General features: G+C 41.6%; 1 protein-coding gene across 1 annotated transcript in view; it reads left to right on the top strand.

Annotated features, from left to right (window-relative positions):
* ELP3 (elongator acetyltransferase complex subunit 3) overlaps window positions 1–26,545 on the top strand; it is a 625,666-nt gene that overhangs the window by 331,283 nt on the left and 267,838 nt on the right. Inside the window, exon 10 of the mRNA XM_053709529.1 lies at window positions 22,232–22,425. Within this exon, the coding sequence (XP_053565504.1) occupies window positions 22,232–22,425 (194 nt within the window). The remainder of the gene's footprint in view (window positions 1–22,231; window positions 22,426–26,545) is intronic.

Raw genomic sequence — 26,545 nt, 5'->3', positions numbered from 1 at the left:
GGTGTGGCTCTTCCACTTCCTCTTTCCTGTAAACTTTGGAGGACTCTGATATGTTAGAGGATACTCCCTCTTTAATTAAATATAATACCTGTGTTTATTGTGAAGAGGTACAGGTTTATCCGCCTGCTAAACTGTGTTCCACATTCTTTGATAAGATTGCAATATCTAAAAAGAATAAGATATTTAGTACTACTGAGCCGTCCACCTCTGATGGTTCTTCGTCCCGCGATGTGCGTTCCCAACATTCATCTCCAATTACACATGTAGCTCCCCAAGGCCCTACTGATACTCCCGCGGGAGGGGCCTCGTGGCTGCCAGATTTCGCTGCCCAGTTGCAAGAAGCAGTTTCTGCGACTTTCCATGCCCTACCACGCCCTGCGAAGTGCAAGCGAAAGGAAAGACATAGTCTTCCGTCCCAGGGGTCATCTACTCCGTTGGATGTCTCTCAGCCCTCTCTGGGACGGAATCCGTGTCTTCAAAACCTCCGACAATGGAGGAGCCAGATTTTAAGTTTAAAATGGTGCATTTGCGCTTTTTACTGAAAGAAGTTCTTTCTACGTTGGAGGTCCTGGAACTGAAACTTCCGGAGGAACCATCGATCCCTAAACTAGATAGGGTTTACGAGGACAGGGTGGTGCCTCAGACCTTCCCAGTGCCCATGAAGATGGCTACTATTATTAAGAAGGAATGGGAGAAACTGGGCTCATCCTCTTCTCCTGCTTCCTCTTTTAAGAAGTTGTTCCGCTTTCTGGACTCTCAGCTCAAGCTGTGGGGGGCCATTCCTAAGGTGGATGGAGCTATCTCCACGCTCGCTAAGCATACAACTTTTACCAACAAGGATAGTTCATCGTTCAAGGAGCCCATGGATAAAAAGTTAGAGTCAATGTTGAGAAAGATGTTTCAACTGACGTGGTGCGTTTTCCAACCTGCAGCTGCAGTGGCAGGAGTGGCTACCTACTGGTGTGATGCACTCATTGTCCGCTATGGTCGAAGTGGAGACCGCAATTGAAGAGAATGCCAAAACATCAGGTTTCTCTGTTCTAGCCCGTAGGGCGTTGTTGTTAAAGTCGTGGTCGGCTGACATGACTTCCAAGTCGAGATTACTATCCCTCCCGTTTCAGGGGAAAGTCCTTTTTGGTCCAGGCCTGGACTCTATAATATCCATGGGCAAGGGTACTTTCCTCCCGCAGGATAAGAAGAATAAGCTGAAGGGCTTTACTTTTCGTCCTATCCGTTTGGACAAGTCTCATCGCCAGCAGCCTGCTGCAAAGGCTGAACAGTCAAAGGGATCTTGGAAGCCAGCTCAATCTTGGAACAAGTCCAAGCAGAACAAGAAGCCTGCCGAGACAAAGTCGGCAAAAAGGGGCGGCCCCCGATTAGTCTCTGGATAGCGTAGGCGGCAGACTTTCTCTCTTCGCAGAGGCATGGATAAGAGATGCACAGGATCCTTGGGTTCTGTAGGTTACCACCCAGGGTTTCAGGATAGGGTTCAAGTCTTATTCCGCCTGTCAAACCTATCCTCAAGACCAGAGAAGAGAGATGCATTTCTAGAGTGCGTGAGGGATCTCTCATCTCTTGGTGTAATCGTTCCAGTACCTCTAGCAGAAAGGGGTCTAGGGTATTATTCAAACCTTTTAGTGGTGCTAAAAAAGGAGGGCACGTTCCGCCCAATTCTGGACCTAAAGTGCCTCAACAAGTTCCTCTCAGTCCAAAATGGAAACTATCAGCTCAATTCTGCCCCTAGTTCAAGAGGGGCAATTTATGACGACAATAGACCTGTAGGATGCTTGCCTTCACGTGCCTGTACACGCGGACCACATCAGGTCCTAAGATTCGCTTTTCTGGACCAACACTTCCAGTTTGTGGCCCTATGTTTGGTCTGGCGACTGCCCCAAGAGCCTTTATGAAGGTTCTGGAAATGTTGCTCGCGGTAGAGAGAGCAGGGCATATTGCGGTGGCTCCTTACCTGAGCGATATTCTGGTTCAGGCTCCGTCTTGCAGAGGACCACTCAAGGGCTCTTCTTCTCCTTCGATCACACGGATGGAAGATAAACAAGGGAAAGAGTTCTCTTGTCCCCAGCAACAGTGGGTACGCTAATAGATTCCATATCCATGAAGATATTCTTGAAAGACAAGAGATGTGCCAAGATTGTGTCCAGCTGTCTTGCTCTTCAGCCCTCCTGAAAACCCAATCGATTGATCAGGTGTATGGAGGTAATTGGGCTTATGGTACCCAGCATAGACGTCATTCCATTCACCAGGTTCCATCTCAGACCTCTTCAGTTATGCATGTTGAGACAATGGAACAGCGATCACTCAGATCTCTCCCAACAGCTATCTCTGGACAATCGTGTGAGGGACTCCCTCTCTTGGTGGATCCGCCCAGGACAGCTGTCCCAGGGGACATCCTTCATGAGGCCATCCTGGGAGATTGTGACCACGGACGCAAGTCTATCAGGATGGGAAGCTGATTGGGGTGTCGGATGGGCACAGGCAGGTGGACTTGAGAGGAGTCAACTCTACCGATAAATATTCTGGAACTTTGAGCGATAGTCAACGCTCTGAGGGCTTGGCCCTCCTGGGGTCGTCCCGGTTCATCAGTTTCCAGTCAGACAACATTACCTCGGTGGCTTACATAAACCATCAGGGGGGAACAAGAAGCTTCCTTGCATGAGGGAAGTATCTCTGATTTTGGAATGGGCAGAGACCCAAAACTGTTCTCTCTCAGCGATCCACATTCCGGGTGTGGACAACTGGTTTCATCCAGGGGAATGGTCTCTCCATCCCGAAGTGTTTATGGAGATCTGCAACAGATGGGGGACCCCAGAGATACACCTCATGGCATCCAAACTCAACTTCAAGCTACCCAGATACAGGTCACGGTCTAGGGATCCCCAGGTGGAACTGATAGATGCCTTGGCGGTCCCTTAAAAGTTCAAACCAATTTACATATTTTTACCGTTGCCACTTCTCCCTCGAGTCGTGGCCCACATTAAACAGGAGCAAACTTCAAATATTCTGATTGCTCCATTGTGGCCACGGAGGACGTGGTTTGCGGATCTGGTGAGGATGTCGTTATCTCCTTTATGGACGTTACCCTGTCGAAGGGATCTGCTGGTGCAGGGTCCTTTTCTCCACCAAAATCTCAATTCTCTGAGGCTGACTGCGTGGAGATTGAACGCCTAGTCTTGACCAAGAGAGGGTTCTCGGAGAGAGTGATTGACACTCTTATTCAGGCCAGAAAACCGGTCACTCATTGCATCTATCATAAGGTGTGGAGGACTTATTTATCCTGGTGTGGGGAACATGGATATTCCAGGCATCGGATTAGGGTATCCAGGATTCTGGCTTTTCTTCAAGATGGTTTGGATAAGGGCCTTGCCGCTAGTTCCTTAAAGGGACAGATTTCTGCCTTATCAGTTCTGTTACACAAGAAGCTAGTGGATCTTCCTGATATTCAGTCCTTTGTTCAGGCTCTGTCCATAATCAGACCGGTTTTTAGACCTTCGGCTCCTCCTTGGAGCTTGAACTTTTTTTTTAAGGTTTTGCAGAGGGCTCTGTTTGATCCTATGCATGCTCTTGACATTAAGATTATTTTCTGGAAGGTTCTGTTTCTTCTGGCTATTGCATCAGCTCGCAGAGTCTCTGAGTTAGCGGCTTTGCAACATGAACCCCATTACCTGGTTTTTCACGCCGATAAGGCTGTGCTTCGCACTGGGTTGGGATTTCTTCCCATGGTGGTGTCAGATCAGAACATCAATCACAAGATAGTAGTTTCTCCTTTGTGTTCTAACCCTTTTTCGCCTAAGGAAAGGTTGCGTCATAACTTGAATGTGGTTTGAACCTTGAAGTTTTACCTTCAGGCCACGAAGGATTTCAGACAGACTTCGTCTTTGTTTGTGGTGTATTCAGGGAAGCGTAGGGGGCAGAGGGCCTCTTCCACTTCACTGTCCTTTTGGTTGAACAAAGACATAACTGATGTGATGGCAAAAAAATAATAAAAAAAATTAGATATTTGAGTATGACATTATCGTTTCCCAAGGAAAGTCCCTCTGGGGCCCCTAACCCAGTTTTTTATGATGTTTAACATGGAAAGACTTTACCAAACTTAGGTCATACATATAATGTTGCAGTAAGGCTAATGTATGAGTTCTACCAAGGTAGCCAGCCAGTTGACTTAAATGAGCACATGAGACCATCCTTTAATAAGTATTATGACGCAATCAGTCAGTCTGTTAGTTGGTGGTGGAATATGTCTGGGTAGACAAGTCTAAGCTTGTTTGAGACATATGCAGCATGGATGGCCGTATTAATTCTGGTGGCATAATGAATTCAGGCAAAGATTCAGATGAAAAAAGTCTAGAAAGAGCATTATCTTGGTGGGCCAGGTGTTGTATTTCCCAACAGTAAGGAATGATATTGTGGACTCTCCCTGCCATATGGAAGGAAAGAGCATTGCAGAGAGCCTCTTTTTTATTTTATTATCAGCAACAGATTTAACAGTAGGTTAGCCAACGCATCACCATCTATATAATAGTGTGTGTTTGTTATTGATTTGTGTATAAAGTGTTAATTCTGCATAATAATAGTATGTCTTCTCGTTTAATACTTTCACAATATACTGTTATATATAAACAGCACCTAAATAACAACATGATTACAAACAGTTGTTTCCAAAATTAAATGGCAAATTCAAGTTTTAAATGTGATGGTAGTTTAGTACCGGACTAGTCTTTTACTTAAAAGGAAAGTAAACACCTTGTAATTACAAGACATTTCACCTGTGTTACTATAGAATAACACCAGCCAAGTATAAACATTTTTAAAACAAATTAACATATTTTCTACTGCAATTGTTTTACAATAACCAACCCCCCCACAATTTGACTTAATTTGTAGTTTGAGCTTCAGTTGGCACACAACAAAGGTTATTTTCCAGCCTCCAGTAAAATTTTAAAAGACCTTTATTGTTTCCTTGCAGGGTCCATCATACAAACAACGTTTCAAACCACAACTTGGTTCTTAATCATGTCTATTGAATAGTGTACAGGTGTGTCTTTTATACCTGACTAACATTTATCAGACTACACAATTGCGCCATCTTATGGTTGAAATTTAAAATTACATGTGATAAACTACAATATTCAATTTTTGTAACTTCAGACTCTTGTAATCTTTGTCTTCTTAATATTCTATATTTATCACATGAAAATTAAAACCAAAATTATATACATATTCAAATAAAACCAATACACATAAATAAATCAGAATCAAAAAATGCTACTACCGATAATGCTACCATTTTCAATCACTACTACATTAAACACAACAAAGGTTGTCATAATGCTGGTGTAAAGTACTTTGGTTGGCAGTTTTCCATCTTAATGGGAGGAGAGTCCACTGCTTTATTCATTACTTGTGGGAATTAAGAACCTTGCCACCAGGAGGAGGCAAAGACACCCCAGCCAAAGGCTTAAATACCTTCCCCACTCCCCTCATCCTCCAGTCATTCTTTCCTTTTCATCACAGGAGGTTGGCAGAGAAGTGTCAGGAGATTCGGAGTAGTCTCTTTTATGGAGGGTAGTACACTTCGGAATGGGACTGGAGTTTTAAGTAGTCCTGTCAGCCTCTCAGTGAGAGCATGGGTGAAAGTTAGAGTCCGGAGATGCAGGGGGAGTTCTCCTGCGAAACCATCCCGACTCATGATTAACAACTCATTAAGCAATCAGTGTTGACGAGTTTTGCTGCCTACTTTATTCTCTCAAGTCAACCTGTCACACTTGAAGGGCCATGTTCCTGTTCCACAGCATAAATTCTGGTAAGATAGTTTCATTTTATACACATATGATAATGCAAGAAGACAGGGTCACAGTGTGTCTCCTTTTATCTGTATAGAATCATGGGTTAATATCCCTGGAAAGGGGATTTTCGAACAGGGGGGGATTTATGCATAATATTGTATTGTGTTTGATGCTTTGTCATGTGTGAGATGAGGCTCTAGCAATGTGTGAACAGTCAGGCATAAGATCGGCGCAGCCTCCTTTTGCCGCGTTTTTTCTATAGTGCAGGGGCGGTCGTGCATGACACTCCATGTGACCGGGTGTGGCTCTTCCACTTCCTCTTTCCTGTAAACTTTGGAGGACTCTGATATGTTACAGGATACTCCCTCTTTAATTAAATATAATACCTGTGTTTATTGTGAAGAGGTACAGGTTTATCCGCCTGCTAAACTGTGTTCCACATTCTTTGATAAGATTGCAATATCTAAAAAGAATAAGATATTTAGTACTACTGAGCCGTCCATCTCTGATGGTTCTTCGTCCCGCGATGTGCGTTCCCAACATTCATCTCCGATTACACATGTAGCTCCCCAAGGCCCTACTGATACTCCCGCGGGAGGGGCCTCGTGGCTGCCAGATTTCGCTGCCCAGTTGCAAGAAGCAGTTTCTGCGACTTTCCATGCCCTACCACGCCCTGCGAAGTGCAAGCGAAAGGAAAGACATAGTCTTCCGTCCCAGGGGTCATCTACTCCGTTGGATGTCTCTCAGCCCTCTCTGGGACGGAATCCGTGTCTTCAAAACCTCCGACAATGGAGGAGCCAGATTTTAAGTTTAAAATGGTGCATTTGCGCTTTTTACTGAAAGAAGTTCTTTCTACGTTGGAGGTCCTGGAACTGAAACTTCCGGAGGAACCATCGATCCTTAAACTAGATAGGGTTTACGAGGACAGGGTGGTGCCTCAGACCTTCCCAGTGCCCATGAAGATGGCTACAATTATTAAGAAGGAATGGGAGAAACTGGGCTCATCCTCTTCTCCTTCTTCCTCTTTTAAGAAGTTGTTCCCCTTTCCGGACTCAGCTCGAGCTGTGGGGGGCCATTCCTAAGGTGGATGGAGCTATCTCCACGCTCGCTAAGCATACAACTTTTACCAACGAGGATAGTTCATCGTTCAAGGAGCCCATGGATAAAAAGTTAGAGTCAATGTTGAGAAAGATGTTTCAACTGACGTGGTGCGTTTTCCAACCTGCAGCTGCAGTGGCAGGAGTGGCTACCTACTGGTGTGATGCACTCATTGTCCGCTATGGTCGAAGTGGAGACTCCAATTGAAGAGAATGCCAAAACATCAGGTTTCTCTGTTCTAGCCCGTAGGGCGTTGTGGTTAAAGTCTGGTCGGCTGACATGACTTCCAAGTCGAGATTACTATCCCTCCCGTTTCAGGGGAAAGTCCTTTTTGGTCCAGGCCTGGACTCTATAATATCCATGGTCACGGGAGTCAAGGGTACTTTCCTCCCGCAGGATAAGAAGAATAAGCTGAAGGGCTTTACTTTTCGTCCTATCCGTTTGGACAAGTCTCATCGCCAGCAGCCTGCTGCAAAGGCCGAACAGTCAAAGGGATCTTGGAAGCCAGCTCAATCTTGGAACAAGTCCAAGCAGAACAAGAAGCCTGCCGAGACAAAGTCGGCAAAAAGGGGCGGCCCCCGATTAGTCTCTGGATAGCGTAGGCGGCAGACTTTCTCTCTTCGCAGAGGCTTGGATAAGAGATGCACAGGATCCTTGGGTTCTGTAGGTTATCACCCAGGGTTTCAGGATAGGGTTCAAGTCTTATTCCGCCTGTCAAACCTATCCTCAAGACCAGAGAAGAGAGATGCCTTTCTAGAGTGTGTGAGGGATCTCTCATCTCTTGGTGTAATCGTTCCAGTACCTCTAGCAGAAAGGGGTCTAGGGTATTATTCAAACCTTTTAGTGGTGCTAAAAAAGGAGGGCACGTTCAGCCCAATTCTGGACCTAAAGTGCCTCAACAAGTTCCTCTCAGTCCAAAATGGAAACTATCAGCTCAATTCTGCCCCTAGTTCAAGAGGGGCAATTTATGACGACAATAGACCTGTAGGATGCTTGCCTTCCCGTGCCTGTACACACGGACTACATCAGGTCCTAAGATTCGCTTTTCTGGACCAACACTTCCAGTTTGTGGCCCTATGTTTGGTCTGGCGACTGCCCCAAGAGCCTTTATGAAGGTTCTGGAAATGTTGCTCGCGGTAGAGAGAGCAGGGCATATTGCGGTGGCTCCTTACCTGAGCGATATTCTGGTTCAGGCTCCGTCTTGCAGAGGACCACTCAAGGGCTCTTCTTCTCCTTCGATCACACGGATGGAAGATAAACAAGGGAAAGAGTTCTCTTGTCCCCAGCAACAGTGGGTACGCTAATAGATTCCATATCCATGAAGATATTCTTGAAAGACAAGAGATGTGCCAAGATTGTGTCCAGCTGTCTTGCTCTTCAGCCCTCCTGAAAACCCAATCGATTGATCAGGTGTATGGAGGTAATTGGGCTTATGGTACCCAGCATAGACGTCATTCCATTCACCAGGTTCCATCTCAGACCTCTTCAGTTATGCATGTTGAGACAATGGAACAGCGATCACTCAGATCTCTCCCAACAGCTATCTCTGGACAACCGTGTGAGGGACTCCCTCTCTTGGTGGATCCGCCCAGGACAGCTGTCCCAGGGGACATCCTTCATGAGGCCATCCTGGGAGATTGTGACCACGGACGCAAGTCTATCAGGATGGGAAGCTGATTGGGGTGTCGGATGGGCACAGGCAGGTGGACTTGAGAGGAGTCAACTCTACCGATAAATATTCTGGAACTTTGAGCGATAGTCAACGCTCTGAGGGCTTGGCCCTCCTGGGGTCGTCCCGGTTCATCAGGTTCCAGTCAGACAACATTACCTCGGTGGCTTACATAAACCATCAGGGGGGAACAAGAAGCTTCCTTGCATGAGGGAAGTATCTCTGATTTTGGAATGGGCAGAGACCCAAAACTGTTCGCTCTCAGCGATCCACATTCCGGGTGTGGACAACTGGTTTCATCCAGGGGAATGGTCTCTCCATCCCAAAGTGTTTATGGAGATCTGCAACAGATGGGGGACCCCAGAGATACACCTCATGGCATCCAAACTCAACTTCAAGCTACCCAGATAAGGGGTCACGGTCTAGGGATCCCCAGGTGGAACTGATAGATGCCTTGGCGGTCCCTTAAAAATTCAAACCAATTTACATATTTTTACCGTTGCCACTTCTCCCTCGAGTCGTGGCCCACATTAAACAGGAGCAAACTTCAAATATTCTGATTGCTCCATTGTGGCCACGGAGGACGTGGTTTGCGGATCTGGTGAGGATGTCGTTATCTCCTTTATGGACGTTACCCTGTCGAAGGGATCTGCTGGTGCAGGGTCCTTTTCTCCACCAAAATCTCAATTCTCTGAGGCTGACTGCGTGGAGATTGAACGCCTAGTCTTGACCAAGAGAGGGTTCTCGGAGAGAGTGATTGACACTCTTATTCAGGCCAGAAAACCGGTCACTCGTTGCATCTATCATAAGGTGTGGAGGACTTATTTATCCTGGTGTGGGGAACATGGATATTCCTGGCATCGGATTAGGGTATCCAGGATTCTGGCTTTTCTTCAAGATGGTTTGGATAAGGGCTTTGCCGCTAGTTCCTTAAAGGGACAGATTTCTACCTTATCAGTTCTGTTACACAAGAAGCTAGTGGATCTTCCTGATATTCAGTCCTTTGTTCAGGCTCTGTCCATAATCAGACCGGTTTTTAGACCTTCGGCTCCTTCTTGGAGCTTGAACTTTTTTTTAAAGGTTTTGCAGAGGGCTCTGTTTGATCCTATGCATGCTCTTGACATTAAGATTATTTTCTGGAAGGTTCTGTTTCTTCTGGCTATTGCATCAGCTCGCAGAGTCTCTGAGTTAGCGGCTTTGCAACATGAACCCCATTACCTGGTTTTTCACGCCGATAAGGCTGTGCTTCGCACTGGGTTGGGATTTCTTCCGATGGTGGTGTCAGATCAGAACATCAATCACAAGATAGTAGTTTCTCCTTTGTGTTCTAACCCTTTTTCGCCTAAGGAAAGGTTGCGTCATAACTTGAATGTGGTTCGAACCTTGAAGTTTTACCTTCAGGCCACGAAGGATTTCAGACAGACTTCGTCTTTGTTTGTGGTGTATTCAGGGAAGCGTAGGGGGCAGAGGGCCTCTTCCACTTCACTGTCCTTTTGGTTGAGGAGCATTATCAGTTTGGCCTATGAGACAGCGGGACATAAGCCTCCTCAGAGGATTACGGCTCACTCAACTAGGGCTGTGTCCTCTTCTAGGGCCTTTAAGAACGAGGCCACTATGGAGAAGATTTGTAAGGCGGCTACTTAGTCTTCCTTACATACTTTTGAAACGTTTTACAAATTTTATGTTTTTGCTTTGGCGGAAGCAGCTTTTGGGAGAGAGGTTCTGCAGGCTTTGGTGCCCAGTATAGGGTCCACCTCCCTTTTACCCTCCCGTTTTTTTCATTCACTGTCCTCTAGAGTAAGGGTATTTGTTCCCACAAGTAATGAATGAAGCAGTAGACTCTCCTCTCATTAAGATGGAAAATATAAATTATGCTTAACTGATAATTTAATTTTTATCTGTGGGAGGAGAGTCCACCGCTCCTGCCAGTTTGCTCTGGTGGGCGGATCTAAATTTAATTTTGTTCTTCTGGCACCATTTATACCCTGATATTTATCCTACTGTTCCTTGTTCTCTTGGCAGAATAACTGGGGGATGAGGGGAGTGGGGGAGGTATTTATGCCTTTGACTGGGGTGTCTTTGCCTCCTTCTGGTGGCCAGGTTCTTAATTCCCACAAGTATTGAATGAAGCAGTGGACTCTCCTACGACAGATGGAAATGAAATTATTAAGTAAGCATAATTTATGTTTTATCACTTAAATTTTTTAAGGTAATATATGTAGCAGGGTTAGCCTTAATAAGTCAGCAGGGTGCATTTGCAACTCTTCTCTTTGAAAATTTTGTATTTTCTAGTTAAGTGGTAAATGATATGGGGAAAAATAAATGGAAGGATTGTTAAGTGGTTATACTATGCATAACCAAACATTTTATGTTCGAAGCTGTTTTTACTGTCCTTTTAATAGCATGTTGTGATAGCATGTTTTTTTAAGGTGTTTATAAAAACACCATCCAGGGCTTTAAAGGGACAGTCTACTCCAGAATGTTTATTGTTTAAAAACATAAATAATCCATTTATTACCCATTCCCTAGTTTTGCATAACCAACACTGTTATGTTAATATACTTTTTACCTTGTATCTAAGCTTCTGCTGACTGTTCAGAAATGCATTTTAGCAAATCGGTACTGACTCATAAATAACTCCTCGAGAGTGAGCACAATGCTATCTTAATGGAACACATGAATTACTGCTGTCTAGCTGTGAACTCTCAAAATGCACTGAGATAAGAGGCGACCTTCAAGGGCTTAGAAATTAGCATATGAGCCTACCTAGATTTAGCTTTCAACAAAGAATACCAAGAAAACAAAGCACATTTTATGATAAAAGTAAATAGGAAAGATGTTTAAAATCACATGCCCTATCTGAATCATGAAAGTTTAATTTTGACTAGACTGTCCCTTTAAATATATTTTATTTTAATTTACTTGTTTGCTCATCGCCCTTTTAAAAATTCCACCATTTTAAAATGTTGAGGTCAATTAGAGAAAGATCATTCCAGATTTTCTCTAAAGAAGGCTGTTGAATACTTCAGGTGGGCAAAATATAAATAAATAAAAAAGAAGCAAAGTCCAGATATGTACCTGAAGTTGATTTTTTTTTTTTTAAATAATTTTATAAATATATAAAATATTTCATTCATTATAGTATATATGTTTACCATTCAGAATATAACTGATCCTGGTGCTTTTTCCAGTTGGCTGCTTGCAAACTTTTTTTGTGTTAAGGTCTAATAAATGGCATTTTTCCTATTGTGCTTTATAATCTATCAAAATATTATAGAGGTCAGATTTCATTAGCTTTTATGTTTTGTAAAAAGGCTCCAGATACAGTGTTTACAAGGAGTCCACTTACTTTTCTCTGTGTTGTTTTGCTTCTGTAATTCATGTGAGTCAGCAGCTCCGGCTATCAGGTGAAAATGGAAGTTTCATTGCTAAATGGTCTGAAGTGCTTATGGTGTCACAGATAAGATAATTAAAGTAATAGTCCTAATAAATCAAACCCTCACTGTCCCAGGATTAATAGTCCTTTAGATGGATCTGACACCTCATTCTGCGGAATGCGATAAACTGTTTCAGATTTTTGGCATCTCAAAGGATATGGTGGCATCCCTACCTTGTTATGGGCAAGGCTCATTAATCACACTTTTGTGAAGACTGCAAAACTGAACTCCAGAAACAGGCGCTCACACAAGAATACTATTTACAACGTTTAAGTACCAGTACTGCAAGTGCCACTGTCTCTAAACAAACACATATTGCTGTAACTGTAGCTTGGCTTTTGAGATGGTATCGAGTGTTTAAAATAAAAAAAAAGTTTTCCTAATATTCCAGGCTGATCATTATTTTTCTCTTGTAAGATGTATCGAGTCCACGGATTCATCCATACTTGTAGGATATTCTCCTTCCTAACAGGAAGTGGCAAGGAGAGCACCCACAGCAGAGCTGTCTATATAGCTCCTCCCTTAGCCCTGCCCCCCCCAGTCATTCTTTTTGCCTGCTTACCTGCTAGGAAAGGTAAAGTGAGTGTGGTGACAAAAATGTTAGTTTTTATTTTCTTAAGCAAAAGTTTATTTTAATGGTACCGGTGTGTACTATTTACTCTCTGGCAGAAAAGGGATGAAGATTTCTGCAAGGAGGATGATGATCTTAGCACTTTGTAACTAAGATCCACTGCTGTTCTCACAAGGGCTGAAGAGTACAGGAAAACTTCAGTTGGGGGAACGGTTTGCAGGCTAAACTGCATTAAGGTATGTTCAGGCTATTTTTTTCTAGACAGACTGTGTTATTTTTAGAAAAGGCTGGCAATATCCCCATGAGGGAAGGGTAAGCTGTATTCAGACACTTAGTAGGAATCCCAGCTTGCATAAAGGGCTCATTAGTTACTGGTGACACTGATAGGAAAAAACGTTTTTGGTTTTATTGCAAATATAACGTTTTTTGAGGGACTTTAAGGGGTCGTTGTGGCTTGTTTAAAGGTTATTAACCCACATGGCTAGTTTAAGAAACACTCTGTTGTGTTTCTTTTAGGCCCCATAACATCGAGTGTTATTTTCGCGCCTCAGTTGCGCAGTTTCTTTTCCTCAGAAACATCCAGCTACTTCTCCAGAGGTTCCTACTGTGTTTGAGAGCTGTAAAGAAGTTTTTTTCCCCACAAATCGTTCCTAAAGGGCAGGTAGGCGCCACAGCAGAGCTGTGGCAAGGTGCTGAACGTTTTTTTTACCGGTTTTGACGTTTTGTCAATCCGTTTTTTACATTAAGGGGTTAATTGTTTATTTGCATAGTTGTGCAAAGTTACTAAGGCTTTATGATGCTACTGTAAAAAATTTGTTGAGTTTACTGCTTTTTTACACTGTTTTGCAGAGTTTGTGCAGCTTTTTTTCTCTTAAAGGCACAGTACCGTTTTTTTCTAAGTATTTACTTTGATTAAAGTGTTTTCCAAGCTTGCTTGTTACATTACTAGCCTGTTTAACATGTCTGACACCAAGGAAAATCCTTGTTCAATGTGTTTAGAAGCCATTGTGGAACCCCCTCTTAGAATGTGTCCCACTTGCACTGATATGTCTATAAATTATAAAGAGCATATTTTAGCACTTAAAAATATTGCAATAGATGATTCTCAGACAGAAGGAAATGAGGGTTTAACATCTAGCTCTCCCCAAGTGTTACAACCAGTAACGCCCGCACAAGTGACGCCAAGTACCTCTAGTGCGTCTAATTCATTTACTTTACAAGACATGGCCACAGTTATGAATAAAACCCTCACAGAGGTTTTCTCTAAACTGCCTGGTTTACAAGGAAAGCGTGACAGCTCTGGGTTAAGAACAAATGCTGAGCCGTCTGACGCTTTAGTAGCCGTATCCGATATACCCTCACACTGTTCTGAAGTAGGGGTAAGGGATTTATCTGAGGGAGAAATTTCTGATTCAGGAAAGACGCTCCCTCAGACAGATTCTGATATGACGGCCTTTAAATTTAAGCTTGAACACCTCCGCTTATTGCTCAGGGAGGTATTAGCGACTCTAAATGATTGTGACCCTATAGTGGTCCCAGAGAAATTGTGTAAAATGGACAAATACTTAGAGGTTCCTGTTTAGACTAATGTTTTTCCAAACCCTAAGAGGATTGTAAATATTATTACTAAGGAGTGGGATAGACCAGGTATTCCGTTCGCTCCCCCCTCCTGTTTTTAAGAAAATGTTTCCCATATCTGACACCATGCGGGACTCGTGGCAGACAGTTCCTAAGGTGGAGGGAACTATTTCTACTCTGGCTAAGCGTACAACTATACCTATCGAAGACAGTTGTGCTTTCAAAGATCCTATGGATAAAAAATTAGACGGTCTCCTGAAGAAAATTTTTGTTCATCAAGGTTTTCTTCTCCAACCTATTGCGTGCATTGTTCCTGTAACTACTGCAGCTGCTTTCTGGTTCGAGGCTCTAGAAGAGGCTCTTCAGATGGAGACTCCATTAGAGGATATTATGGACAGAATTAAGGCCCTTAAGTTGGCTAATTCTTTTATTACAGATGCCGCTTTCCAACTGGCTAAATTAGCGGCAAAGAATTCAGGTTTTGCCATTTTAGCACGCAGGGCGTTATGGCTTAAGTCCTGGTCTGCTGATGTGTCATCAAAATCTAAACTTTTGAACATCCCTTTCAAAGGAAAGACCCTATTCGGGCCTGAACTGAAAGAGATTATTTCAGACATCACTGGAGGGAAAGGCCACGCCCTCCCTCAGGATAAAACAAATAAAATGAGGACCAAACAAAATCATTTTCATTCCTTTCGGAACTTCAAGGGTGGTCCCGCTTCAGCTTCCCCTGCTGCAAAGCAAGAGGGGAATTTTGCCCAATCCAAGTCAGTCTGGAGACCTAACCAGGCTTGGAACAAAGGTAAACAGGCCAAAAAGCCTGCTGCTGCCTCCAAGACAGCATGAAGGGGTAGCCCCCGATCCGGGACCGGATCTAGTAGGGGGCAGACTCTCTTCGCTCAGGCTTGGGCAAGAGATGTTCACGATTCCTGGGCTTTAGAAATTATGTCCCAGGGATATCTTCTGGACTTCAGACTTCACGTTTCTCAATTGTCTGCAAACCAGACAAAGAGAGAGGCGTTCTTACGCTGTGTAGAAGACCTACAAAAGCGGAACAAGGGCTAGGTTTTTACTCAAACCTGTTTGTGGTTCCCAAAAAAGAGGGAACTTTCAGACCAATCTTGGATCTCAAAATTCTAAACAAGTTCCTCAGAGTACCATCATTCAAGATGGAGACTATTTGGACTATTCTACCTCTGATCCAGGAGGGTCAATATATGACTACCGTGGACTTAAAGGATGCGTATCTACACATCCCTATTCACAGAGATCATCATCAATTCCTCAGATTCGCCTTTTTGGACAGGCATTACCAGTTTGTGGCCCTTCCCTTCGAGTTGGCCACGGCTCCCAGAATTTTCACAAAGGTGCTAGGGTCCCTTTTGGCGGTTCTAAGACCGTGGGGCATAGCAGTGGCGCCTTATCTAGACGACATCTTGATTCAGGCGTCGACTTTCCAGCTAGCCAAGTCTCACACGGACATCGTGTTGGCTTTTTTGAGATCTCGCGGGTGGAAGGTGAACATAAAAAAAGAGTTCTCTCTTCCCTCTCACAAGAGTTTCCTTCCTAGGGACTCTGATAGACTCGGTAGAAATGAAAATATTTCTGACGGAGGTCAGAAAATCAAAACTCTTAACCACTTGCCGAGCTCTTCATTCCATTCCTCAGCCATCAGTGGCTCAGTGTATGGTGGCAATTGGACTCATTTTAGCGGCAATGGACATAGTTCCTTTTGCCCGCCTACACCTCAGACCACTGCAACTATGCATGCTCAAACAGTGGAATGGGGATTATGCAGATTTATCTCCTCAACTGCATCTGGACCAGGAGACCAGAGATTCTCTTCTCTGGTGGTAGTCTCAGGACCACCTGTCTCAGGGAATGTGTTTCCGCAGGCCAGAGTGGCTCATAGTAACGCTAGGCTGGGGTGCTGTCTGGAACTCCCTGAAAGCACAGGGCTTTTGGTCTCAGGAGGAAACTTTACTCCCGATTAAACATTCTAGAACTAAGAGCGATATTCAATGCGCTTCAGGCGTGGCCTCCGCTAGCTGTGGCCAAATTAATCAGAGTTTCAGTCTAACAACATCACGACTGTAGCTTATATCAATCATCAAGGAGGAACACGGACTTCTCTAGCAATGATGGAGGTAACCAAAATAATCCGATGAGCGGAGGATCACTCTTGCCATCTCTCAGCAATCCATATCCCAGGGGTAGAGAACTGGGAGGTGGATTTCCTAAGTCGTCAGACTTTTCATCCGGGGGAGTGGGAGCTCCATCCGGAGGTATTTGCCCAGCTGACTCAGCTATGGGGCACACCAGAATTGGATCTGATGGTGTCCCGTCAGAATGCCAAACTTCCTCGTTACGGGTCCAGGTCCTGGGATCCCCAGGCGGTACTGATAGATGCTCTAGCAGTTCCCTGGTCCTTCAATCTGGCCTATGTATTTCCACCGTTTCCTCTCCTCCCACGTCTGGTTGCCAGAATCAAGCAGGAGAGAGCTTCGGTGATTCTGATAGCACCTGCGTGGACATGCAGGACTTGGTATACAGACCTAGTGGACATGTCATCGGTTCCACCGTGGACTCTGCCAATGAGGCAGGACCTTCTAATCCAAGGTCCATTCATGCATCCAAATCTAATTTCTCTGCGTCTGACTGCTTGGAGATTGAACGCCTGATTCTATCAAAGCGTGGTTTCTCTGAGTCGGTCATTGATACCCTGATTCAAGCTAGAAAGCCTGTCACCAGGAAGATCTATCATAAGATTTGGCGCAAATATTTTTATTGGTGTGAATCCAAGGGTTACTCATGGAGTAAGATTAGGATTCCTAGAATATTGTCCTTTCTCCAAGAAGGATTGGAGAAGGGATTATCAGCTAGTTCCTTAAAAAGGAAAAATATCTGCTTTGTCTATTCTTTTACACAATGTCTGGCAGATGTCCCAGACGTTCAAGCGTTTAGTCAGGCCTTGGTCAGGATCAAGCCTGTATTTAAACCTGTTGCTCCGCCATGGAGCCTAAACTTAGTTCTTTCAGTTCTTCAAGGGGTTCCGTTTGAACATATGCATTCCGTAGATATTAAGCTTCTATCTTGGAAAGTTTTGTTTTTAGTAGCTATCTCTTCGGCTCGAAGAGTTTCTGAGTTATATGCTTTACAGTGGGACTCACCTTACCTTGTTTTCCTGGCAGATAAGGTGGTACCAAACCTGGGTTTCTTCCTAAGGTTGTTTCTAATAGGAATATCAATCAGGAGATTGTTGTTCCTTCACTCTGTCCTAATCCTTCATCAAAGAAGGAGCGTCTGTTGCACAATCTTTATGTGGTTCGTGCTTTAAAGCTCTACTTACAAGCAACTAAAGATTTCCGTCAAACATCTTCATTGTTTGTTGTTTATTCTGGTAAACGGAGAGGTCAAAAGGCTACGGCTACCTCTCTTTCCTTTTGGCTGAAAAGCATCATCCGTTTGGCTTATGAGACTGCTGGCCAGCAGCCTCCTGAAAGAATTACTGCTCATTCTACTAGAGCAGTGGCTTCCACATGGGCTTTTAAAAATGAGGCTTCTGTTGAACAGATTTGTAAGGCGGCGACTTGGTCTTCTCTTCATACTTTTTCCAAATATTACAAATTCGATACTTTTGCTTCTTCGGAGGCTATTTTTGGGAGAAAGGTTTTACAAGCAGTGGTGTCTTCCGTTTAAGGTACCTGTCTTGTCCCTCCCTTCATCCGTTTCCTAAAGCTTTGGTATTGGTATCCCACAAGTATGGATGAATCCGTGGACTCGATACATCTTACAAGAGAAAACAGAATTTATGCTTACCTGATAAATTTCTTTCTCTTGTGATGTATCGAGTCCACGGCCTGCCCTGTCTGTTTAAGACAGGTAGTATATTTTTATTTTAAAAAACTTCAGTCACCTCTGCACCCTATAGTTTCTCCTTTTTCTTCCTAGCCTTTGGTCGAATGACTGGGGGGCGGAGCTAAGGGAGGAGCTATATAGACAGCTCTGCTGTGGGTGCTCTTTTTGCCACTTCCTGTTAGGAAGGAGAATATCCCACAAGTATGGATGAATCCGTGGACTCGATACATCACAAGAGAAAGAAATTTATCAGGTAAGCATAAATTCTGTTTTTTTTTTTGTTTTTTTTAAATCTATAAATAACATGCAAAAACAAACGTGTTCCGTTTTTTTTTTTAAATCTTTTCAGCTATTTCCTCTCCCGATCTTTCATCTATTATCTCTTAAAGAGAAAATTAAATTATATAAAGCGCCAACACAGAAAGATACAAGCTCCCAAAATGAGATCCCTAAAAAAATTCAGATTGATTATAATTATATAAAAAAGAGGGAGCTCCAAATAGGCTGAAGTATCTGTCAGCTAAGATATCTATATAGACTACATGGGTGAAAAAACGTAAAAACTGCTAAAAAAAAATCTAAGTATATAGTTAAGATTAAGCTTATACTGTTAAATTGATTAAAATCACACATATAATAGGGTACCCTATACACAAAAATTACCATAAAAATAAAAACAGAAAAAAGGCACAAGTGTAAATACAAAACTCAGAGTGAATTAAGTGCTCAGATATTGCAGAGGATGGCCAGTGAATAATAAGTGATATCCTCAAGAAAGATGTTTAAAATAACATGTTTGTTATGAAGAGAATTTTTAGTAGCAGAATCTAAATGGCTTGTAAGTAATAGCTTAAATGATGTTAAAGGGACAGTCTAGTCAAAATTAAACTTTCATGATTCAGATAGGGCATGCGATTTTAAACATCTTTCCAATTTACTTTGATCATCACATTTGCTTTGTTCTCTTGGTATTCTTTGTTGAAAGCTAAACCTAGGTAGGTCCATATACTAATTTCTAAGCCCTAGAAGACCACCTCTTATCTCAGTGCATTTTGACAGTTTTTCACAGGAGACAGCACTAGTTCATGTGTTCCATATAGATAGCATTGTGCTCACTCCTGTGGAGTTATTTATAAGTCGGCGCTGATTGGCTAAAATGCAAGTCTGTCAAAAGAACGGAGATAGGGGGGAAGTCTGCAGAGGTTTAGATACAAGGTAATCACAGAGGTAAAATGTATATTAATATAACCGTGTTGGTTATGCAATACTGGGGAGTGGGTAATAAAGGCATTATCTATCTTTTTAAACAATAAACATATTTTTAGTTGGCAGTCCCTTTAAGTATTTATTATGTTAGATATTATTTAGAGTATAGCCGCCATATTGCCCTGGCTTATCATATTGGTCAAATGCAGCCCCAAATGATCCTATCCTAAAATTCACCAGTCCTACAAATTTAGTATATGGTGTCACAAATGAAGAAGATGAATTATCTAAAAAGGCACATACAGTAAAAAGTTGAGAGGAATTAATTTGCAACAGAATGATGATTTATTTATATTTACTGATTTTAATAAACTATAGCAATAGTCCAATTTGCTACAATGACTTTAGAAGATTAAGAATTACCAGACTTATCCATATGTCTTATCATTATATTCTTGCACACAGGGATGTGAGTTCCCATCAGATCAAGATCATATGACATAAGACTTATGCTCTTGTGTCATGAAAACCTTTCATATATTACAATGGTCTGGTCAATATTGTTCATGAAACTCAAGAATACCAGTAGGAGAGTGGATCAGTTCTGATTACTAGATGTGACCTATAGAAAGCGCATTCAAATCTTAAGTTTAAATTAGTTCTATTTTAGAGTAGGACTTGACAAACCCAGGTGCCAGGGAGCTAGTTGCACAATAAAGTTTGGCCCTGGCTCCATGGTTTAGAGCACTGGTTTTCAAACCTGTCTTCAGGCCTCCCTAGCAGGCCACATTTTTAGGATATTTGAAATGGATACATCTGCTCAATTCCAGATCATCTTCTCTGATGAGTCCAATTTTCAGCTTTGCCCAACACCTGGTTGTCTAAGGGTTAGACATAAACCTGGAGAGGCTTACAAGTCACAGTGCCTCAGTGTCTCGTGGAGGATCGGTGATAATCTGGGGAAGATTTATCTTTTGTGAAAGACGCATGAATCAAGCCATGTACAAGGTTGTGCTTGAAGAAAACTTGCTTCCTTCTGTTCTGATAATGTTCCCCAATGCTGAGGATTGTTTTTTTCCAGCAGGACAATGCTCCATGCCACTCAGCTAGGCAGCTTGTATAAAAATCAATGTTTTTTTTTGTTTGTTTGTTTGTTTTTTTAAAACGGATTTTTTAAAATAAAATGCTTTTCTAAAGAAAGTTTCTATTTAAAATAGGTTATAATCCAAAGGTTATTTTCCTGAAATATATAGATTAGTTTTATTTATATATATATATATATATATATATATATATATATATATATATATATATATATATATATATATATATATATATATATATATATATACAACTTTAACAGGTAAGTCCAGCACCTTTCTTAATGCTATTTTTTCAGCATTTTTTTCAACAACCTTTCTTCAGATTATAGCAGTGCACGATCACTGAGTGGGGTCTGCCAGCCCACATTTATAGATATGGAAAAAGCAAGATAGCGTCAGCACTTCTTCATACAAAATTCCACTTTATTGAGGTTTCAGACAAAGATAAAAACAGCGACGTTTCGAGTCAACACAGACCCTTAGTCATGCAAGGGTCTGTGTTGACTCGAAACGTCGCTGTTTTTATCTTTGTCTGAAACCTCAATAAAGTGGAATTTTGTATGAAGAAGTGCTGACGCTATCTTGCTTTTTCCATATATATATATATATATATATATATATATATATATATATATATATATATATATATATATATATATATATATATAGCAAGATGCTATATATTCATGGCTGTAATGTTTTATGTTTTTTGGTAAATTAATTCCATATATCCAGTCACAATGGCATGCTTTCCCAAAGGTTTCTATCAGATTGTTTTGGACAATTTTTCTATCTTGAAGATATTATTGGTTTTGTAGTTCTCAAAACTGTGAATTTGTGTCTGCAGAGATACCATGCCCCTTCTTCACAGCAAAATGTTACAAAATTAACATACAGAGTTGATAAATAGACCTTAAAGGGACATAACCATGATAGATAACTTTTGGGTTTAAAAAAGAACATACAATTTTCAGATTTTAGATTAACTTCTGTTATCAGATTTGCTTCATTCTCTTGGAACCCTTTGGTGAAGGAGAGCAATGCTGTACTGGGGCCTAGCTGAATACATTGGGTGAGACAGTGACAAGCAGCTAGCTCACAGCAGTGCATTGCTTTTGAGCCTACCTATGCAGTATTTTCAACAATTAATACGAAGAGAGCAAAGCAAATTAGATAAGAGAAGTCAATTGGAAAATTGTTAAAAATTGCACGTTCTCTCTGAATCATGAAAGTTTAATTTTGACTTTACTGTCCCTTTAATGCCATTGCTCTCCTGAAAATCTATGTACACAGAATCAACCCATACTAAGCTTCAAGAAGCTCGCTGAATAGAAGATTGTTTGGAGTGGAGTAGATCTGCACAAGGACCTAAGTTTAAAGGGGGTGAGGGGCAAGCAGTAAACAATGAAAAATAATGTAATTTTTTTTTAGTTAAATAAAACAATTTAAATTGTTATTATTAAGGTAATCATTATTTTTCTCCTTCAAGTAAAGTACAGCTGAATTTTGAATAATTAACCAATTAAACTGAAGATAGTTCACCTCCCAAATAATTTCCTTAATTTCAATGATCTATCTGCATATCTAATGATATATAACCAAATTAGTAATGTAGCACATTTTCACTGGCTAAGCCAAAAGCGATAAATGAGTATTTGTTGAATATTAACAGACTTTAAGAAATTTAAATCATTTTATAAAACTTAAATGTTCAATAAAGGTCTGACATACTGATAGTTGGCAGGCTCTGCATTAAATTATATAAAGTATCACATATATTGGAAAAAGAAATATAAATAAGTTGCTTGTTTTTTTGTTTTTTTTCTTGTGCAACAGAATTCAGGAGTGGCTAATTTCTGTGAAAATATTATGCTTGCTTTGTTAACATGTGTGTTCATAATCTTTTCCAGGAGTTTTTTGAAAACCCTGCTTTCCGTCCTGATGGGATGAAGCTGTATCCAACTCTAGTAATCCGTGGCACCGGTTTGTACGAACTCTGGAAGACCGGAAGATACAGGAGTTATTCACCTAGCACTTTAGTAGATCTGGTTGCTAGAATTCTGGCACTTGTTCCACCATGGACACGAGTTTACAGAGTTCAAAGGTAAATTAATTTGTTTCCTATTATTCATGTTTTGCTTAAAAATTTATTTTGTGCCATTAATATTTATTTTATTTTGTAGTCTATTACTGAGAGCTAGCTGCTGATTGGTGGTTGCACATATATGTTTGTTGTCATTGGCTCATCTGGGGATTAATGAAAAAGATTCTCATGCTAGATGCTCCTGTGCAGACTTCACAGGGACTGAACTCACTGAATGCTAAAAGATAAAGGGCAGAACATGGTAGTCCGAGATGTCTCCCATAAAGCTCTCTACTCAGATGAGATGATCTAATGATCCTCCAGCACTGTGAGATCTCTTACAAGATTCTAGACAGGCAAATGTGTTATACTTTTCTAAGGGGTGTCCTCTGCAATTATGTATTTTAAGGAGAGACAAGCCCAGAGCAATATAGCACTGTGCTTTGTAAATAGAAAGTGCAAAGATTAAATGTAATAAAACTTAATCTGAAGTGTAAAGTAATATAAAATACAAAGTGTAAGTGTAACAAAACTCTCATGTCATGCAGTGCTATAATGCACAGGGCTTATCTCTCCTTCAAATACAGATATGCAGCGAACGCCCATTGAAGAAGTACAGCAAAATCTGCCTTTTTAGAAATCTTGTGAGGGATCTTACATTACTGGAGGATCATTTTAGATCATCTCACCTGAGCCGAGAACTTTATATCATCAGGCCCCAAATGTGTTAAGATAGCTCCCAGTATTGCATTGCTGCTCCTCACTAAAGGATTCCAAGAGAATTAGGCAAATTAGATATAGACGTAAATGAGAAATTGTTTAACATTGTATGCTCTATCTGAATCATGAAATAATTTAGTTTGGGTTTTATGTCCTTTTTTACTCCAGTTTTTAAAGAAACATTCAATTAATTTTGAATCCTTTAACAAAAAAAGTAGGTTTCCCAAAATGCGTGAGCTCTCTTTTTATATGTATGATCCACGTTCTTAAAAAAAAAAAAAAACAACAAGAAAAACATAACTTTTTTTATGCTTGTAGAGGTGGCTGTATGTTTACCACTAGAGATGAGCATTGTTTTCTTGCGAGCAATAACGTCCTAGGGATTAGCTGTGCACAAGCATAGTTTAGCAATAGTGAGCAAGCGATCAGATCAAGCACCTCCCATCAGGGTAATGTCTATATCCGTCTTTCAGAAGGTCTTGTATTTCTGCTGCTTCGGTGGCAATTATTTCTATATTTTGCTAATCTATCTCAAATTTATGTATTTCCCATCTCCCTTCATCATTTTATTTGCTTTATAATCCTCTATATTCTCTTCACCAAGTCCTGCTAAGATTTTTATCCTTTCCCGTTTTAAACAAACAGATTGAAAAAACTGGTGTTTCACCAAATAAATGCTAGAGATAATGATGTATTCAAAGCAAAGATTAGATTGCAAATAATATACAGATGCATTTTTAAAAATATACCAGTTGTTTTTACATGTTTTTTTAGCATATCCTATATAATAAATGGCCAAGTATGTTTGTCAGATGCAGTCATGCGCAGTAGAGACTGCACGTGACAAACATACCTGGATGTTTGGATCCTGACACTCAGCACTCAGCACAGAGCAAGGCTGAAGCGGAGTGTCAGGGGGCGTGACCGACGGGAGCGTTGTGATGGGGGCATGGCCTGGTGCGGCGAGGACGTGGTCGGGCGGGTGTCACCGCGGTGGGGCGTGGCCGGGCAGGGTGCCGTGATGGGGGCATGGCCAGGGAGGCAAAGGGTTTGAAAGACAGAGCTAGAGAGGGAGCAAGAGAGGGGGGAGAAGGGCCAAAGAGGGGGGGGGAGAAGGGCCAAAGAGAGGGGGATAGAGCCAAATAGAGGGGGGAGAGAGAGCCAAAGAGGGGGAAGAGAGAGAGCAAAAGAGGGGGAAGAGAGAGAGCAAAAGTGGAAAGCGATCCAAAGAGGAGAGAGCAAAAGAGGAAAGAGAGCCAAAGAGGGGGGAGAGAGAGCCAAAGAGGGGGGGGAGAGAGCCAAAGAGGGGGGGAGAGAGCCAAAGAGGGGGGAGAGAACAAAAGAGGGGGCAAAGAGCAAAAGAAAGGGGGGAGAGAGCCAAAGAGGGGAGAGAGAGAGCAAAAGACGGGAGAGAGAGCGCAAAGGAGAGGGGGAGAGAGAGCAAAAGAGAGGGGAGAGAGAGCAAGGGGTGGGACCGCTGTACTGCAAAAAATGGCCCATGTACACAGGCTTTAGTACTAGTTAGTCTCTATAAATGAATAGGTGTCCTAAGTTTATAATTGTTATCTCCTCTACTGTTTCATGTAATGTAGCCCTGTAAATTCATGATTGTGTAATTCTCAAATCTCAAAATGCGCACTGCAGAGTTCACACGGCTAACTTTGCTACATATATTTCCTTAATTAGCTTTAGCAGATAACATTTGCAAAACAATGGAGTTTATACTAGCATAATGACTATGGCTAGCCTTGTCTGCAGACTCGAGTTCAAATCAGCTCCTCCAAATAAGGCAAGTGGTGGGCGGAATTTGGCTATGAAAAAAATCCAGCATTTTACTATGTTTTATAAATGTTTAGACTTGGCTGATATGCTATTCTATAGTAAAACAACAGAAACCTTTATGGGCCATTATAAATAAGCTACTGGAGTAAATCACAATGTGACTAGTGTCCCTTTAGGACAGGGCTCTACAAACCTACAAGCCAGGGCACCACTGGCTACTAGAATTTGTGGGTTATTCTCTTTATATCTATATACAAATACCTCTGTCTGGCTCATAAAAGTATACCTGGCTCCTAAGGGGTCGATTTGCCAGCCTTTATTTCCCTCCAACTGCAGGTTCTGAGACCGCTGCTTTCCTAACCTCTTCTTCACCTCCTGGTGTAGAATTTCAATCTCCTCGGTCTTGTCCGACTGGGGAGATTGACAGCTCCTGTCCGCGCGTGATTGGTTGTGCACGGATTTGCACAAGAGTGCAAAATAGCGTTCTTGTGCAATGTTGAATTCCGGCAGTGGAATTCGGCCCACCAGAGGCGAGCTGTGGCGGACAGGGGCGCATATGTATGCCCCTGTCCGCCGTAGCTTGATAAATCTACTCCATTATGTTCTTACTGTCTCCTAAATTTTAGATAGATTTGTCAACCGCTGCTTTAAGATATTGTATGATCCCTAATTGTTCAGGAGCCTTATTTATTATTTGATTTATTTTCATTCTAGAAAGATCGATAGTGATTGGTACAATTTTTCTATGCGTGTATTATAATGATAACTTCCAGGCAACATATTGTGCTTTTAATTGTTTTGTTTTTAAATAGGTTCAACATATATCAAGCGGAAATGGCAGAGCAAGATTTGCAGGCACCTGAATATTTAGAAGGGTATATTATTGGTTATATTGTACAGCATTACAGTTTGGTATCAAAGAAAAGCACCAGGTTTCTGTGTTCAGTCATCAGAGAAAATTAATGCTGCGTTTAATGTGAACTCATTGAAAAGAATTGAAGTAGCAGAACCATTCAAATATTTCATGTCGGTGCATTGTAAAAGAAAATAGTATCGCGGATACTGTCAAATGAATATAAAGCGAAGGTTTGACAAGAAAATATATGACCTCTCCGTGAACCAAAAGCTCCATAGAAGAGACTATTGGATTTCTGAAAGGCAATAATGATCAAACCATTAAACAAATACATTTTATGTACCGTAATAGATTTTGTGCTTGCGAGAAATGACAACATGGATAGAGCTACTTATTTCTTTCATTTGATTTCCTTTTATTTATTTTTCATTTTTTAAATTCTAGTTTGCAATGCATATTGAATTTTTTAGTCTTTTTCTGCAACCAGTGCACCTTCTTCATTTTTTTTTTCTGTTTCTTTAAAGGGACACAGACAGATTAATTAAAGCATCTCTCATAATATTGGAACAGTTTAACTGTGCACTGTTTTGTGAAAGCAATTATAAGTATCATCTTATTTATTTCTCATATTCTTTGTGTTATAAAGAATACTACTTATATAGTCTGGTGCATTCTGGAATGAAGTTGAATCTCCCAAGAATGTTTGTAATGACCTTTGGGGTCTGGTCTCCCTAAGACTGACGGGAGCTACTAGATGTTATCCCCTTGCTTAGTTTGTACAAA

This window comes from Bombina bombina, chromosome 4 (genome assembly GCF_027579735.1).
Source record: "Bombina bombina isolate aBomBom1 chromosome 4, aBomBom1.pri, whole genome shotgun sequence".
NCBI lineage: Eukaryota > Metazoa > Chordata > Amphibia > Anura > Bombinatoridae > Bombina > Bombina bombina.
Note: the sequence above shows the minus strand (reverse complement) of the source record. Positions and strands in the feature narration are given on the sequence as shown.